This window comes from Magnolia sinica, chromosome 4 (assembly GCF_029962835.1).
Source record: "Magnolia sinica isolate HGM2019 chromosome 4, MsV1, whole genome shotgun sequence".
Classification (NCBI taxonomy): Eukaryota; Viridiplantae; Streptophyta; class Magnoliopsida; order Magnoliales; family Magnoliaceae; genus Magnolia; species Magnolia sinica.
Window position 1 is genome coordinate 63,453,446 of NC_080576.1, and position 19,839 is coordinate 63,473,284.

Below are 19,839 nucleotides of genomic sequence, written 5' to 3' on the forward strand. Positions count from 1 at the left end.
GGCAGGCGGATCTCATCCCAAGATGGTCCGCCCTCCACTGCAGGAAAAATGGAAATAGGGCGTTGGATGGGGCCACGTATTGGCTACTCCCACTGACACCATCCAAAAATGAAACCGTTAGTGCTCTGTGGGCCCCAGCATGATGTACGTGTTTCATCTATGCCATCCATCTATTTTCCTTGTTAACTGTACAGTATGAAACCAAAGATGAGATCTACCGTAATCATGTACGGCCCACACTACATGAAACCATGTTAAATGAGTGTGGATCATTGAAAACATATTGGTAACCCGATGTTATGGTCCCGTAACAAGCTGATTTATGTTTTTTTCCCTTAATGTGGGTCTGTATAACCTAATCAACCGGTTGAATGTCAAATAAACAATACAATTCAACTAGGCCACCAAATAGACTCACATGACGGATATCTCATCACTTTTTTTTTCTTGCATGTGGTGTGGTCCACCTCAGATTTATATCCCCCATCAGTGTTCGGATCAAGCCCCATTATTATCGGCAAAAATGGATGAACGGAATGGACGAAACATATAAATCTGAGGATGGCTCACAGAGCATTGATCCAAAGGGGAGTAATCAATACTGAATGTGTGATTTCTACATTAGGGCCCCGTAATGATGTATATGTTTTTTAGAAACACCTAAGGCACATCCACAGATTTAATAAAAAAAAAATAAATAAGCATATAGTCAATGGATAAAAACATACAATCTGAATCCTGATGGGGAACATAGGAAGTCTACGTCTGACGGATGAAAAAAAAGAAGAAGATGAAAAACATTAAATAAAAAAAAATGATGAAAAACATTTTTTTAAAGGAAAATCTAAAGGATTCTTTCACTTACACATCCTCTACAGCTAGAATTTGATAATGATAAGTAGCGCAAAGAAAACAACGAGAATGGTAATCAAAAGTTCAATAACACTATCCCCACATGATGGGACCAGATCATCAGTCGTTGTGGCCATAGAAACCATGGCCACGGTTGTTCGATGGATAGACGAAGTTGACAAACGAAGGATGTCAACCTCGTCTGAATGTGCAACGACTTGAATCGCCGAAGGTCTGGTGTCAGGCCGCAACTGTGCAGTCTTTCCACCGAAGTAACTCTCCCAGCAGGAAACCGCCTCCCTCCAATTCTTGAATGCCCGATGTCTCGATCCACTGAATCCCTCGACCTCGAGCCTAGCTTCGTCCCACGTCAGGTAAATTCCCGGTCAACAGCCAACGAGAACCACGTAGTACTTCTCTTTTGCCATCTGCATTGACACATGACATACTATTGGCATGAGATTGGTGCAGCGTGGTCTTAATGTGCGTTTAGTAATTAGAGTAAATTGTCCCGTGGACAAATAACGTAGTATCCGATGATTTTGATAACAAATAACTGATAGTACATACTGTTCGATGTGTGTGGCTATACCTATATTACTGTGCTCAGCAACAAGCATTTGGAAGCAAACATATATAAAATATATTAAAGCACAAAATAAAAGTATATCTGACAGCATTCAAATTGGTATACCATGTATACCAATTTTATCAATCCCTAAATATTTGTAATTTGAAAGAGAGAAAAGTATAACAATCACCAACGTAAAAATAAAGTTATTACAGTCCCACAAATTAACATATTAGAGGAACGACGGGCACTAGCATGTCAGACCGACCCAACTCCTGCATTACCAAAGTTCTCGCGGAGTGTTTTCTTCAACCACTCGATGAGCCTCTCCGGTCGGAGACTGACAAAGAATGATGCCAGCTTCTTGTCACTACTCAAGAGCTGACCAACTTCGATAAACTCTGAGTTGGTCAACCCATGCACCTCTTCAAGAACGTCAAGTACCTTACTAGTATGATTGACTTATTTGCCTAGGCCAAAATCACGTATAGCCTCTGCAACGGCATTAAGAGAGGTGCCAAGAACATTGTAAGGACGAGGAGGCTGCATACGTTTCTTCGCTACAGAAACACCTCGGCTACTATCAGAATCAGGAGTCCAGGGAGGAGTGCTACAGGTTCCGCGTCTTACAATCGATGGAGTCTCCGACGAAAAATTCCCGCCTGACGAGTCCGCTACGTGGTCCTCGGAGAGGTCAATGGTATCCTCAAAATCATCTTTAGCGTATCTCCAAGCCTCTCTGAGATCTCACTGAATCCAAGAGGATGACGTGGCCATAGTCTTATTTCCCTGCATATAGCATCCTGTTGCCTAATCGGATCCGACAATAACTGCAAGGTCATTCATTTGATCAATTCTTTTTCTGTGGAGATGTGTAGCTCGCGGGTGAGACTGGATCCATAAAGTAAAGATGTGAGTTTCATAAAAATTCATATAAGAGATGGGTTTGTTTAGTGTTTTGAAATACACATGCTGTATAAATCATACCTTCAGGTATTCCTCCCAGACCTCATCCGGGGCCGTAACCACCATGCGTTCACTGTCCTATCCAAACCCACTAGTTGTCAGCATGTCCTTGACGGATATATATTCGCGCTTGTAATACCTGAGCCAATTCTGAACATTTTTCTAGTTGATGGGTATGTCCGTATGCTTCGTGACCTCTTCTGCGGCTGTTTGGTAGGCTTCCCTCTTGAAACCATTATCCGCCTTACGTACCAGTGCAACCTGTTCTAACAGCACGTCGAAAAGAACTTGATCCATTTCGACACTCTGTTTGATTTTAGCCGCTCGAGACAGTGGCTCAGCGAGGGATTTGACGGTCTTCCCACGTGGCGAACTTCGAGTTGGCATCACAGGTGTCCTAACCGGTGATTGCGTCGGAGTCGAACTATCGTTAGACCTTAGGTCCGCCATCTCACCTATGCATGCAGCATGTGTCAAGTACATATTAATTACATTCAATGTCAACCTTTTTTCTTGTGAAAAATAGAACATGTTTGATTAAAAATATTGTTCATACATTGTAAATTTTTCAAAATTTCATACTCAATTTGTTTGTATCACAGCCACCCAACTATTGTTCAGTAAAAAGGACAAATTGCAAATCATAAATTAAACTTCATTTGAGTATCTATTCCTACTGTTTAGGTGAGCATCCGCCCACATCTGAGAAGCTATCTTATCCTGCACTTGAATCTATGCATCTTTTTCTTGCTGAGTGATACGCAGCAACCATTGCCTCTTGTCAATTGCTGACACCTCGTGCGGTGTTGGGTTACTCTCCTCAATAGGAGAAGATATGTCAGTATAATGTAAATCGTCACGAGAGTCATGTCCAGCTCGTAAGAAATTGTGTAACATATAACACACTATGACAATTTTCACTTGTGTGTGTAACTCATACTGAATGGCCATCTTCAAAATGGGAAATTTGTTTTTCATTACACAAAAGCAACGCTCGATTGCATTGCGTAATTGTGCATGTCGGTAATTAAACAGCTCTTTCATGTTTGCAGGCTCTCTACCGGTTTGATACTCTTGTAAGTGGTATTGCACGCCCCGGTATGGAGCCATAAAACTGGGTGAATGCGTATATCCAGCGTCGACAACATAAAATTTTCCTACATAATTGAATTAATGTTCCATCAGTTGCAGGTATTAAATGGATGGGTAACCTGTGAAAATGTAGCCAGTACCATGCGAGACATGCAATGAATCATCTGTTCGAGTTAAAGCGTTGTGTAGCACCCTCGCATCCGAAGCTGAACCATCCCAACCGGCCAATACGTAAAGAAAATTCATGTCAAATGAACATGCTGCAAGTAAATTTTGTGAGAGGAATCCCTTCCGATTGCGGAAGCTCGGATGATCCGTAGCCTGGACCTGAGCAGGTATGTGCGTCCCGTCAATTGTAGCAACACAATCCTAGATGCATTTCATTAAATCTCATTTAGTATAGGACTTGTTATTAGGGGTACGATAATAACAACGTACATATACATTAGCTATCAATGAAAATGATACTTGAAAGTATGGACCCCAACTGATATTTCTTTAAATTTCACGTAGTGTTTCGGAACCTAGCTGTTTAACAAACTTCGGATATAATGATACAATCGCGTCCAATACACAATTAAAGTGACGGCTTACAGTTTCATCGGAATGAATAAATCTGTGCCCTATGACCCGATTGTGAACATTGTGGCCCATGGTGTGCAGGAACATAACCACCTGTTCTTCTAGACTCACATGAAGAGTGTCGCGCACAGCCGTCTGCTCGCGAAGTGTAGCACACAATTCGAAAAAAGCATCTCTACTCATCCGAGTTGAATAGACATTCCACGTCTGATGCCCGAATGATAGAGTTGATAAACATCACCCGTTCATCATCTCTGTGTCGTGCTGGTTGTCTCAACGAGTATTTGCGACAGTATTCCCCTATGGCTGCTACGCAAGGTGACATCGCTTGCATCATAATAGACCTTTCCATATCTTCTACCTCATCACTAGACCTTTCAGATCCTTCTTCCTCATCACTAGACATTCTCGATCCTTCTTCCTCATCACTGGACATCCCAGATCAATTTTGTGCACCTACACATGATGGATATTCATTGTATAAAAAACTTACGTCATTGATTCGAGCTGTATTATATTATCAAATCGACCCAAATTATCCAATAATCTCTCTTACATCCAAAGCTCCATTAGACCCCCATCGAAGCGAACAGTGGGAGACTAATGCGCACCAATAAAATCTTATATGGGCCATCTAGATTTGAAAATCAAGAATGGTACACGTGTGTACCATTCTTTCCTGTCTGTGTCAAATTATTAACAAGTTGAACTAATACTAGCAGAAATTAGTTCCAAACTATTTGGGGGGTGATGTAAATGTTTCAACTAGCTCTAACATTCCTAGGGATTATGGTGGCCCTAAAATGGCACTGGATATTTAAAGTGATTCGTGAGATAGGCTAAAATGATCATTCCAAATGTATAGTCGTTGACAATCAGGCAATGAACCAGCACATTTTAAATCCACTACCAAAAACAAAACCATGTATGGTCGTACATACCTGGATATCAGTTGTAGGTAGGTCGTGTGTGATGAATTTCTGAATATCTAGGTAGTAGATCCCGTAACCTGAACTCCCAAATCTAAAACAAAAAATTTGAATTAACACTACGAATACATGTATATCACAATTCAAGTGAATCTGAAAGATGAATATGAAAATGAGACTGAACGTGTCTTGTTAGTTTCAGTTTCAGATTCTATAAATTAGCTCTAAGCTAAAAATGAGTTTTGAAACATGATACTGAAATATGAAACTGAAACCGAAAATGAAACAGACTGTAAACATATATAGCAGTTCAATACTAATATATGAAATAGGAAACTGAAACCGAAAATGAAACAGATTGTAAACATATATAGCAGTTCAATACTGAGATCTGACATTTGAAAGTGAAACTGAAAATGAAACTGAATGTAAGCATATATAGCAGTTCAATCCTTATATATGAATTATGAAACTAAAACTGAAAATCATTCTGAAAATAAACAGTTTTAGAAATTCTGACTGTATATGAAATCTAAAACATACATTTGAATCTTCCCTCTAGAAACTATTTCTGAAGACATAAAGTAGTTCCACCTGAGATTCACAATTCTGGATCTCAGTCTGAATATGAATTCCTAAACCAAAAGTATATAGCATTGCAAATAACATTTGCTATGTAATCCAGTGAATGAACATCAAAATGGGAATATTCATGTACATGAGTGGATCTCAAATTTGAAACGGTATATGAAACATGAAACGGAATAGCTATACCATATCAAAAATGATTCTCATAACTGAATGATGAATCTGAAAATGAATTTGAAAATTGAGACTAACTGTATGTCACAATTCAAGTCAACTTGAAACATGAAACTGAAAATGAAAGCGAAACATGATAGTTAACAGTCATAGATGTTCACAGAGTAGCAAGAATCCGAAAATGAAACTGAAACTGAATTTTAAAGTAAGGCTAAACCCTTGAAGAAATCCAAGCAGGAGATAAAAATCAAGTTTTTGAATCTGATACTGAAACTTGTAAGCAAGAATATATAACAGTGCAAACATATTTACAAAGCTGCATTTGAAACTGAATGAGAGACTAAAACTAAACAGATCCTATACTCTAGGACAGGATCTTTGTGTACAATTTGAACAAGAAAATGTAATATGAAAGTAAACAACAAAACTGAATCTGATTATCAACATTAAGACTAACTGTATAACACCATTTGCAAGTGAACATGAAAAATGAAACCAAAACATGGAAATTAACAACCCTAGAGGTTCACAGGATATAGGGAATCTGAAAGTGAAACTGAAACTGAATTTGAAACTAAGCCAAAATTCTTGAAGTATATCTGATAGGATCTAAAATCATGTTTCTGAATCTGATACTGCCATCTGAAAGCAAAAATGTATAACAGTGCAGACATGTTTATAAAGCTCCCAACTGAAACTAAATGTAAGAGTAAGAGTAAACATATACAGAAGTTAGGACAGGATCTCAAATATGAGACTAAATAAGAGACTGTAACATGAAACAAAAAAGCAAAAACTTATGTAAAATGGATCAAATATTTGATGATTTGAAACTGAAACAAGATTTTCAAAATGAGAGTATATGTATATAACAATTCAAGTGAATCTGAACATGAAACATAAAATGAAACTGAAACATGAAATGAAACATCTCTAAAAAATCAGACTATATATGAAACTGCAACTACAAATGAATCTGAACTTGAAACTAATGCTAAAGATGTAATCCAGTTCAAGTTGGCTCACAAGTTTGAATCTCATTCTAGCAGAAATTAGAGAACCAAAGATATATAGCAGTGCAAACAACATCTGAAATCTGTAACTGAAAATGAAAATCAATATGAGACTAATCATGTACATAAATGGATTTAAAATATGAAACAAAATGCGAGACTCACACCAAAACAGCTATACCATATCATAAATGATTCTTATAATTGAAAGATGAATCTGATAATGCATTTGAAAGTGAGAGTAAATGCATATCACAATCCATGTGAATCTGAAAAGATGAAACTGAAAATGAAATCGGAACATGAACATAGACAGCCATAGAAGTTCACAATGAAAATGATATCTGAAACTGAAACTGAAACTGAATCTGAATATAAACTAAGACTAATCACAACCAGTACGTCATGTTGGATCACAAGTCTAGGCATACATTTCTAAAACTGAAATAGACAACCATAACGGTCCCGACCAATCAATCCAACACCTTAGATTGAAGGCAGAAGACCCAATTTGTAGAGCATATTTTATTTTCCACAATGCAAGGATCACAACATATAGAGGGCAAAAGTCCCAATTTCTAGTAGAAATTCGTCCATCAGACTGACATGCAGGGACGGAAAAAAAAAACATTAACATAGTGAAGTCCCAAAAATTGACGCTCCAATAAATTGTCCTCTTCAACATGCATGCAAATATAACCAATTTTTTTTGGCCTTAAACCACATAGCAAACCCCAATTTCTACCAGGAGGCAAAGGCCCCATTTCCTACCAGTCGTGCTCTGTCGGACGGACATGCATTTTGCACTGCGACAGTTAGGGATATCTTTAACAGTGAAATCCTTAACAGGATGCAAAGGCCCATACTCGGACCAGAACATGGTAGTCAGACAGACATGGAATTAGGTGGAACGACTGTTAGGATATCTATAAGGGTCAAAACCCTTGATTTAGAAGGCCAGGAACTCATCTATAGCAAAAGCCCCAAATTCTATCACAAATTGGAAGACAGAGAAGCATCCAAGCCGAAATCTAGTCTTTCAGGAAAGAACCATGGCAAGAGATGGAAGTGAAAATACGTACCTCCACCCGATCTTCACCAACCCAATTTGATAATGAAGAAGAGGCTTACCATTTCAATGGGTATTTGTACACATACCCGTTGGCGCGACCCGTTCGCGCCATTATTTTCTCTCTCGCCATCTTCTTCTCTCCTCAATGACAACTTGGTCGCCTTCATCCCGTTGTTCCGTACGACGGGATGGGAGAAATCGCTGTGGGATCGGCTCGAGGAAGCCTGCGGAATGGCAGCGAATCCCATGGAGAGATCTCGCATCCCTCGCAACCGTGAAAATGATATTGTGGGATAGCAGGCATCCACCGGTTATAGACCTGCCCAAACATACCCATGGGATGGGCGGGTGGGATATCGCAATCCCATCCCTCCTAATTCCACCGGATCTGCCCGGCCAAACAGGCCCTTACCTACTAATCTTTAGGATGTGGATTGCGTCTTGCCCAAACTCTAGCCACAATCGAGTAGATATACTGGGATGTATCTGCTCATACACATTGTTCATTTTTATATACACACACAAACGCTCACCTGCGAACCAGTTCGTACGTACTACATACGGACTTTTTTGAGAACCCATCATACGTGATGTGGATCCAAAATCTGAACCGTTCATGTGAAGCAGCACCTCATGAAACCCTCTCAGACCAAGTTTTACTTTGATCTAAAACTTTGATGGGCCATGAAAAATGAAAACAGTTTCCTCCCTTGATTTGCATTTCTCTTTGCTATAACCCACCAGAATTTTAGATCATGGTGAAAATTTGCTATGACCCACCGTTCAGATTAGACACCCATGACACGTGTGCAAAGGTGCGCACGTGCGTAGGTGCGCAGGGGAGCATGACTCTATATATATTTATATATATGATATGGGTAGACAAATGAGACAGATTGAACCTAAAATGGACCACAACTCTCGCATGCTTTGTACATTTAAAGCACCCAAGTGGTACACTTGAGCATGGGATCTTATTTATTTTTGGGCTCATGCCTTAAAATGATTCGAAAAAAGTAACGGCAGGGATAAATGGATACATCATGGTGGCCCCTTATAGCATCGTCCGTTTCTAACGGATAATTCTGTAGGGTGACCATGATGTATTGGTTTATCTACACCGTACATCCCCTCTCTTAGATCGCTCCTCTCTTAGATCGCTTCAAGGCATGTGCACAAAAATGAGGTAAATCCAGATCTACCTGAGAGAGGGGCTGTACGGCGTGGATAAACAGATACATAAAGGTAGGGCACGCCCACAGAAGTCGTTGCGAGGGTGGGTCATCGTAGGACGCAATCCGCGTCCGGAGAGGACGCCCACGACTCTTTCATTCATTTCGTAAAGGAAGAAATTTCTCTCACAGAACTCTCCGCCGCTCTTTTGATTATTATTTATCTATCGTTCTCCTCCTTTTATTTTACGAGGATAAACAAAAAATAAAATAAAATAATAAATAGTCGAAAATGGCATCAAAAGCTTGGACGATGCCTCCTCTATCTTCGAAAGGCATGGCGAAATCAGCAACCCAAACCCCTCGGAGATTGCATACAGAGGCTTCCTCTGTCAAGAAGAAGAATCTCACTCACTCAATCGAGTTGCAGAGAGTCTCTCCATATTCTGCAGTAATAGCCTCCAAAGATTCTCACCCACCCGCTGCTGGTACTTCGAATTCCTTCATCTTTATGTATTTTTTTCTTTCTTATTAAAAATATTTATTTATTTTGGTGGTTTTTATTTTTCAGAGCATTTGTCGGACTCGGTTGCTAGTCATGGTTCTCGTCTCCGAGTTGCATACCAGGTTGGAGCTTTTCCCATCATTTTACTCGTGCAAAATATGTTTCCCTTGTGACAATGGCATGGGTAGCATAACTGTCCTATGTTATTATTGAAGTGGAAAAATAGAAAATGAATCACTTAAAGATAGGCTTAAGGTGCATTACGATGTCGCTATCTTTAAGGCGATATTTGCACCCTATTGGTGATTAAACCAATTTGCAAGAGGTTACAGCAAATCCACCTCCAGGATACAATAAGCCTCTTCTCAAAGACTGGAGAAATGTGGATTTCGACCTGCAAAACTTAAAAACCGCACCCTGAACACACTTTTACAGAGTACACTCCTGACTTCTGTCCTGTTACAATTTACCCCCTGAAAATTGTTTGCAATTTACTGCTTGAAAAACTATTTACAGTTTAGCGCTTGAAAACTGTAACTTTCCAAAAACCATCCAAAAACAAAAATGGAGAAGAAGAAGAAGATGGAGAGGAGATTGTTAGAATTGTGATTTCAGATTGAGTGATTTCGGATTGACCCAAAGATGGGTTTATATAGAATCACAAGAGATGCTTTAAAACCATTTTTATGAAAAGACTTCTTCTTCCATGGTGTCTTTTTAACAATGGTATCCCTCCATTTCAAATTCAAATGATGCTCCCTTTATCAAGAGGCAACACCATTCACAAATGAATGGTCACCAACAATCACCAAAAGCCACAACCCTTCTCCCAAAATTTCTTTATATAAATTAAAAATTCCTTTTCTTCTTATTTTGAAAAAACCCAACAATCCCCCACTATTTTTCAAAATTCAGAGGTCATGGTATGTAAGGAAAATATGTGCATAGGAGGTGTCTTATGAACTTGAACCTTCATTTAGTATAAACAAATCAAAGTTGAATCAGAATTCTTAGTGACTATGGTCTTGAACTAAGTATTCTATATGACACAATCAGACATGTTACACACACATATATTTCAATTGTCATGTGTTCTAAAATTATAGCACATTAACGGCCTTGCGCTCTATCCTGGATTCATGAATTCATGAGAGTAGCCAAAACTTTCGAACATTAGGAAGCGACCCCACTTCCAATACTCATATAGGTGAGTCCTTATGAATGCCCTTGTAACTATAGCACCCTTGAAAGGACTCATTAAGAGCAACAGCTCATCCTCTTTTTTATCATTATAGGTACCTAGCACTATACATACATCCAGGAATGAGACTGATAGAAAACGTACAGTGCTGCTTCAGACACTTCCTGTGAGGTACTTTGCCCATTGAACCTATTAACTTAGGTTGGGTTTCCCGCATATGGTGTCTGTGAAATTGGCTTAAGTCTCATTCCTCTTGCTGTTCTACTGACAACATCCCTTGCCAGTCCCTTGGTGAACGGGTCCACTAGATTCTGGATAGATCGCACATATTGTATTCTTATAATACCGTCACCAAGTAGTTGCCGCGCAAAACTATGCCTTAGACTGATATGTCTGGATTTTCCATTATAAGTCTTGTCATATGCCTTTGATAGTGTCGCTTCATTATCATAGTAGATAAATACCAGTGGTAAAGGCCTTACTAATAATGGTATATCTAATAACAGGTTTCTTAACTATTCTGCCTCTTTACTAGTAGATGCGAAAGCTATGAATTTAGATTCTATGGTAGAGTGAGATATGCAAGTTTGCTTCTTGGATCCCCAAGAAATGGCAGCTCCTCCAAGTGTAAAAATCCATCCACTAGTAGATTTGGATTCATTAGAATCAGTGACCCAACTTGCATCACCATACCCTTCAAGTACACTAGGGTAACTAGAAAAATGTAAACCATAATTAATTGTTTTTCTTAAGTATCTGAGTACTTTAGAGACAACATTCCAATGATCTAAACTTGGTTTACTTGTAATTCTACCCAATTTACCTACTGCAAAAGCAATATCAGGTCGAGTAGAAATCATAACATACATAAGACTGCCAATTACCTTGGAATACTCAAACTGAGATACACTACGGCTTTCAATTTTAATTAACTTGATATTAGAATCAAAAGGAGTAGAAACTGGGTTCTTATCATAGTGATCAAACTTTTTAAGTATCTTTTAAATATAATGTGATTGAGATAAGGTTATACTATCATTTTTTCTTAATAACTTGATACTTAAAATCACATTAGCTTTGCTCATATCCTTAATGTCAAAACTAGATGATAAGAATCTTTTAGTGTTATTTATAACTTCTAAACATGTACCAAAGATTAACATATCATTTACGTAAAAACATATAATTACTCCTTTATTATCAGAGAATTTTGAATATATACGTTTATCAGATTCATTAATCTTAAAGCCATATGAGGTAACTGCTTTATCGAATTTTTTATGCCATTGCTTAGGTGCTTATTTAAGTCCATATAGTGACTTGATCAATTTACATACTTTATTTTTTTGTCGTGGAACTATAAAACCTTCTGGTTGCTCCATATAAACCTTTTCATCGATGTCACCATTTAGAAAAGCTATCTTTACATCCATCTCGTGGATTTCTAACTTATAGATGGATGCTAGAGCAAATAAAACTCGGATAGTTGCTACTAGAGCATAGATATTAAAAAAATCAATACCTTCTTTTTGTGTAAATCCTCTAGCTACTAATTTGGCCTTAAACCTTTCTGTGGTTCCATTTGGTCTTAGTTTTCTTTTGAAAATCCATTTATAACTTATTGGTTTTGATCTTGGGGGCAAATTAACAAGTTTTCATGTTTCATTTTGTAATATAGAATCCATCTCATCATTTATAGCTGCCTTGCAAAAAGAAGCATCCTGAGATCTAAGGGCATCATTTATTGTTACCAGATCGTTTTCTATGTTATATATTAACATGGTTTTCTCTGTTATGTTATCTTTATCTTATTCTATTAGCAGAAGGTAAAAGTCGGGTCCAAAAGATGTACCTGTTCTGATCATCTTGGTCCTTCTAAGTTCTTTGTCCTCTTTATCAAGACTGTTGATATCTTGATCAAGTATCTGAGAACTACTGCTTGTATTAAGATCTTGAGATCTTATCTCTTTTCTAGTTATAGAAGAGAATGAGTTTTCATAAACCTCGGCATCTCTAGATTCTATTATGGTGTTTACCAGGATCGCATGATTAGATTCCACAACTAGAAACCTATAAGCATTACTATTTTATGCATATCCTATGAACATACACTCAAGAGATCTCAACCATATCTTGGGTTTTTTAGGCTTAGTAAGCCGAACTAAGGCTCTACAACCCCATACCTTGAAGTATGAGATGTTAGGAATCCTGTTCTTTCATAGTTCATATGGAGTCTTATGAGTCTTAGAGTGAGGTATCCTATTAAAGATATGACAGACAGTCAATAGGGTTTCTCCCCAAAATCCTGAACTTAAACTTGCATTATTTAGCATAGATTTTACCATGTCTATGAGGGACCTGTTTTTCCGTTCTGCTATCCTATTTTGTTGGAGTGAATACCATGAGTTTTTGTAAAACTCCAAGAATTCTAAGGATAGATATTCTCATTCCCTGTCTGACCTTAGAATTTTAATCTTTTAGTCTAACTGGTTCTCAACTTCTGCCTTGTATATCTTGAATTTTTGTAGTGCCTCATCTTTATTTTTTAACAGGTATACTAGGGTATAATGGGAGAAATCATCTATAAAGGTTTTGAAATACCTCCTTCCCCCTCTTATTATTAAACCACTCATTTCACATATGTCACTATGAACTAAGTCTATGAGTTGTGATTCTCTTTCCACCCTTGGAAACCGATTTCTAGTTATTTTGGATTGTACACAAATACTACATTTGTCATTAAGTTTTGTATACTTAGGAATTAGATTTAAATTAGGTATATTATCTATACTACGATTACTAATATGTCATAATCTAGCATGCCAAACATCATGTGAATCAAGCATATAAACGGAAGAAGAATTTTCATTCATAAGGTTCAACTTGAACATTCCATTTGATACATAACCCTTCCCTACATATACCCTATTTTTAGACACAATCAATTTATCGGATTCAAATAGGAGTCTGAATCCAAACTTAGTAGACTAATTGATATAAGATTCCTCCTAATATCCGGTACATGTAGCACATCGTTCAGAGTAAGGACTTTTCTGGAAGTTAGATTAAGACATACTTTCCTTTTCCTACAACCTTGGATGTGGAGGCATTCTCCATATATAGTTCTTGATTATCCCCCACTATTTCATAGGAATTGAACATGTTGTAATTTTTACAAACATGTCTGGTAGCGCCAGAATCTACCGACCATTCAACATCCTCATTTACCATTTTAACTTCAGAGACAGGAGTTGCCAGATTTGTGTCTTGCATCATATTGATTTGCCATTTTTTTTCTTGCATTTTCTTTTTGTATTTTCGGCAGTCTTTCTTAAAGCGACCAGGGATTTTGCAAAAGAAGCATGGACCCTTCTTGGATGTGTTCTTTTTGAACCCTTGGTTATTAGGTTTAAGCCGATCATCTTTCTTGAAAGGTGGCTTCTCTGATTCCCGATTCACACTATTCTCGACTACATTAGTGTTACTTAGGGCCTCCTGTTGTTCTTTTTTTTTGTCACGAAGCCTAGATTCTTCTTCTATTTGAAGAAACATTAGGAGGTCCTCTAAGGACATTTTCTCTTTTTTCTGTTTCAATGATTTTCTAGTATCCTTACATTTAGGTGGAAGTTTATCAATAATGATGAATACTTGGAAGGATTCGTCGAGATTAATGCCATCGGTAATAATCTGTTGGATGATGACCTATAACTTATGTACTTGATCAAGGACAGGTTTTTTATCCAACATTTTGAATTCTAAAAACTGACTTACAAGGAATTTTTTGTTGCCTTCGTCCTTTGATGTGTATTTGGTGAGCAGCGCCTGCCACAAATCCTTAGCAGTCTTCTTTTGATGGTAAACAGCGTATAACGAGTCAGAAAGAGCATTAAAGATATGACCTTTGCATAGGTAGTCGTTACGCTCCCAATTTTATCTCTTTTGAATTTTTTTCTAGCATATCATTGTCAGATGGTGGTGAAGGAGGATCTTGAGTGAGCACGTGATCCAACTTGAGTGATGTGAGGAAGAGATATACCCTCGATTGCCATCGAAGAAATTTGAGCTGTCGAATGGTGTAATTCGAACAAAGTCAGGATGTCCTATAGAAGAGGCCATAATATCACCTTCAAATTGTTATTATTGAAGCGGAGAAATAGAAAATGAATAACTTAAAGATAGGCTTAAGGTGCGTTACGATGTCGCTATCTTTAAGGCGATATTTGCACCCTACTGGTGATTAAACCAATTTGCAAGAGGGTTACAACAAATCCACCTCTAGGATACAATAAGCCTCTTCTCCAAGACCAGAGAAATGTGGGTTTCGGCCTGCAAAACCGAAAAACTGCACCCCGAACACACTTTTACAGCGTACACCCCTGACTTTTGTCCTATTACAATTTACCCCCTGAAAACTGGTTGCAATTTACTGCCTGAAAAACTATTTGCAGTTTAGTGCCTGAAAACTGTAACTTTCTAAAAATCATCCAAAAACAAAAATGGAGAAGAAGAAGAAGATGGAGAGGAGATTGTTGGAATTGTGATTTCGGATTGACTCAAAGATGGGTTTATATAGATTCACAAGAGATGCTTTAAAATCCTTTTCATGAAAAGACATCTTCTTCCATGGTGTCTTTTCAATAATGGTGGTGTCTTTTCAACAATGGCATCCCTCCATTTCAAAATTCAAATGATGCTTCCTTTACCAAGAGGCACCACCATTCACAAATGAATGGTCACCAACAATCACCAAAAGCCACAACTCCTCCCAAAATTTCTTTATATAAATTAAAAGTTCCTTTTCTTCTTATTTTGAAAAAACCCAACATCCTATAACTGATCATCTTAACCATATTAGTGGGTACCCATGAAATGGACAGGATGGTTACATAATGTGATGAAAGTTCATCCAGCAAAACGTCCATTCATTCGATGGTTAAGATCTTCCAATTAGAAGACATGTGGGCCTGTCCTGCACAACTGTTTTATGGAAATATCTTTTGTAATGGGTTCATAGTTGGCATATCTCATGGTGTGCCTACTCTGATGGGAAATGACCCACATGTATACAAACAGGCCCCCAATTTTACTTCATGTCTCATCATCTTCTTGAATCTTTTTTTTTTTTTTTTTCTTTTTTCAGGGTGTTCCTGGTGCATACAGTGAATCAGCAGCTGCCAAGGCCTACCCAAATTGTGAAGCAGTTCCCTGCGAACAATTCGAAATTGCCTTCAATGTGACTTTCTTTCTTCCACTCGTAAATTTACATAATGCTCTTATTCCTTTTCTTTCCTATGTTTCATTGTGCATTCACACACCAAATGTGTATTGAATGAGCTTGGAATTTTATGGTTGATTGAATGAAATTGTTGGAAATATAACAAATGCAACGTCTTTTGATTGGTTTACGTTTCCGTCCGCAAATGTTTCTAAAGATACAAGCTACACGGAGGAAGTGGAGAGCTTATCTATTTCCTGTTGCATTCATGTTGGCTAGATCATCTTATATTGACCTTCTCCCATGTTTAGCAAGGGCCCATTCAGCGTGGCTTTTAGAAAGTGTAGAATTGTTTCTGAATAAGCAACTATATGGATTTTTAAAAAAAATTTTAATTATTGAAAGTTGTTTGTGAAAAACTGATTCCCGATAGACATTTTTGTTAAAATACATAAGAAAGAAATCAGGCTGATCCAACCGTCACATGGTGACCATGTGAATTTGGAGGGGTCATTAGTAAGTTTGGTAAAGCATTACGCCTCCTACATAGGCACTCATTAATTTTACATGTTACTGACATCATCATCATCCCAACTAATTGGAGTTGGCTACATGAATCCCGTTATGCTTATCCACTCTATCCAGGGCCATAACTTCAGTTAGACTATAGGTCATCAAGTCTTTTCTTACCATCTCCATTCTCCCCCCTTACCCAACATTTTGTCCCATAAAGCTTGGATGGTCTTATATCTATCTTATAAAATTTCCCTTTCAATTTGAGTGGTACTTGGCGATCACATAAAACTCTAGAGGCACATCTCCATTTATTCCACCCTCGAATTCTATAGGCAACATCCCTCTCAATCTCTCCACTCTCTTGAATTGTTGACCAAGATATGGAAAGTGGTCATCGTAGGAAACTTCTTGGTCAATAATCTTAACTAGTTCCTCATTTCCACTCCTACTATGACTAAATTGCACTCCTTGTACTCGTTTCCACTCCTACTATGACTAAAATTGCACTCCTTGTACTCGTTTCCACTCCTAATTCCTTGTCTTCCTATATTTCTTGATTAATTGTTTAAGTAGGAAAATAGCTTTAGTGGTAGACCTCCCTGACATGAAACCAAACTAATTGTTTGATATATATGTCTCATGCTTTAGTCTTTGCTCAATCACTCTTTTCCAAAGTTTCATAATACAGCTCATAAGTTTAATCCCATGATACTTATTGCAGCTATGTATGTCTCCTCTGTTCTTATAAATAGGTACAATGGTACTTCTGCCACTTGCCTGCCACTTGCTTCAATCTTACATCTTGAACAACTTTATTAACCAATTTTTTTTTTTTTTTTTTTTTTTTTTAACTTCCAAAAGCTTTGTTAACCAAAATCACCTAGTATCTCCCATACACATCCAAACTTCTATTTGTATACCACCTAGTCCGAGGGCCTTTCTTGTTTTCATCTTTCTCAGCGATTCTTTTACTTCATGTATTCTAATACAATGAAAGTATCTATGGTTGCCAATGTCATTTGAATTTATGGTTCTTTCCATCCTTGTGCTTTCTGAGTGGTTGCCAAGATTTGAGGCCCTTTCTTGTTAACTTTATTAACCAAAATCATCCAGTATCTCCCATATACTTCCAAACCTCTATTGGTATTCCATCTGGTCTGAGGGCTTTTCTTGTTTTCATCTTTCTCAACGATTCTTTCACTTCATGTATTATAATCCTATGAAAGTATCTATGGTTGCCAACATCATTTGAGTTTATGGTACTTTCTATCCTTATGCTTTCTAAGTGGTTGCCAAGATCTGAAAATATCTTCTCCACCTTTCATTGATCACATTGTCCTTGACTAGTTCCTCTAGTCATTGCTCTTAATTTATCTAACATGATATAGGTCCCTACTATTCTTCCCTCTCATTTTTTGCAAATTTAAAGACATCTTTCTCACCTTCTCGTCTCCAATCTATTGTAAAGATCATCGTTTTCTTAGCAATCTTTTTGGCATTTTTATATTGTTTAAAATTTTCATCATTTGTAGTCCCTTTGCCACAAGGTGTACCAAATCGGTTACAATACAGGCGTATCAGCTGTTTCGTATCCGTAACAGCCGTGACTGTTATGCGATACGAGGTTTAAATGGGGCATGGCTGAAATTTGGAAGCATAATGGCCATTACCCTGTAACAACAATTTTAGGAAAAAAAAATTACTTAATTCTTCATCTTCTCCTTCCTTTTCTTCTACGTCGCAACTCCCTCTGCCTCTTCTTTTTCTTCTTTTACGAGGTTGCAACGACTGCTGTGGTGGCCGCAACTCTCTCTCAGTCTCTCATCATCATCTTCTTCTTCTACTACGAGCCTGCAGCTGCTGTTGCTTTCTCTCTGTCCTCTCTCGCTCTCTTTCCCTCTTCTCTTTTCATTTTCCTTCTCTCTCTCTCTCTCTCTCTCTCTCTCTCTCTCTCTCTCTCTCCCCTCTTTAATCGAAAGTGAAATGTGGCTGATCAATATCCATGTTTAGGGTTTTTTTTTTTATTATTTTTTTTTAAATACTCTAGTGGTGTGGGGCGTTGTCCGTGCATGCACACTATTTCTTGGGCCTACCTTGATGTATGTTATATATCCATGCCATCCATTAGTTTCTCTAGCTCATTTAAGGCAAGGTCCCTAAAATGAAGCAAATCCAAATCTCAATTCTCAAGTGGACCACATAGTACAAATTGAATGCCCACCATTAATGGGTTCTTAGGGCCCATTGTAACATTTATTTGCCATCCAACCTGTTGATAAGGTCACACAAGCCAAGATGAAGGGAAAACATAAATAGCAGCCTGATCCAATACATTTAGTCCCAAGAAGTTTTTAATGGTGGGAATTCAACACTACTATGTGGTTCACCTGAGATTGGGACCTGCCTCATTTTTGGGACCATGCCCTAAAATGAGTTGGCAAAATAAATGGACAGCATGGATATACAACACATATATTGACATGGGCCCTACGTTCATGGCCTCATCCAAATTGGATTAGGTAGTGCAACACACGCGACCGACCTTTGTGGTGTGTTGACGTGGCAAAGTTCTGTGGACCCCACTGTGATGTATGTGTTATATCTACATCGTACATCCATTTTCTAGATTATTTTAGGGCATGAGCCCAGATATGAGATAAATACAAAGCTCAAGTGGACCACACTAAAGAAAATAGTGGGATTGAACACCTACATTGAAAACTTCTTCGGGCCATGGAAATTTTGAATCAAGCTGATATTTGTGTTTCCCCTTCATCCAGGTCTGTGTGACCTTATGAATAGTTTGGATGGCAAATAAACATCATGGTGGGCCCTAGGAAGGTTTCAACAGTGGGTACCATTATTCCCCATTGCTTATTGTGGTGTGGTCTGCATGGGCTTTGGATCTACCTCATTTTTGGCTTGTGCCCTAAATTATCTAGCAAAATGAATGGACGGAGTGGATATAACAAATACATCACGGTGGCGCCCACAAAACTGTCACGTTAACACACCATTGAGGTTGGTGGTGTGTGTTATGCTCCACAATCAGTCCCACCTAATTCGGGCTCAAAAAAATTATATATGAGGCATGTATTAGCTTAAGATTAACTAATTAATTTAAAATATGAAACCATTGTTGCTAAATCAGAATACCAAAATCAAATTGTTTGAATGATTTTAACCATTAATTTGCAGATACTTATTTTTTGAAATAAGACCATTTGATATTTTCATTTTTCACTGTCCAATAAATGTCCACCAATCCATTAGTCAGATAAATGCCAATAAATTGGATGACTTTGAGGCCAATTTGGGGCATCAATTGGTTTGTCAAATCGGCCCCAAATGGATGGCGCTATACATTCCAATTTAATTTCGCTTTTTTCTT

The 19,839-nt window shown here is 37.9% G+C and overlaps 1 protein-coding gene and 1 long non-coding RNA gene across 11 annotated transcripts in view; one reads left to right on the top strand and one right to left on the bottom strand.

Annotated features, from left to right (window-relative positions):
- Positions 1-592: 592 nt before the first annotated feature.
- LOC131243167 (uncharacterized) lies at positions 593-8,289 on the bottom strand. Its single transcript, XR_009169909.1, has 3 exons — positions 7,926-8,289; positions 5,005-5,086; positions 593-2,844 (listed from the first exon to the last, which is right to left on the bottom strand). It is a non-coding gene; the product is annotated as an uncharacterized LOC131243167 (long non-coding RNA).
- An 821-nt stretch (positions 8,290-9,110) lies between these two features.
- LOC131243168 (arogenate dehydratase 2-like) overlaps positions 9,111-19,839 on the top strand; it is a 64,341-nt gene continuing 53,612 nt past the window's right edge. For all 10 annotated transcript variants that reach the window (XR_009169915.1, XR_009169913.1, XR_009169910.1 and 7 more), the window contains exons 1-3: positions 9,111-9,499; positions 9,583-9,638; positions 15,858-15,950. Coding sequence is in view for 1 of the 10 variants with exons in the window: in XM_058242313.1 (XP_058098296.1) it covers positions 9,304-9,499; positions 9,583-9,638; positions 15,858-15,950 (345 nt within the window). In the remaining 9 variants the exon portion in view is untranslated. The remainder of the gene's footprint in view (positions 9,500-9,582; positions 9,639-15,857; positions 15,951-19,839) is intronic.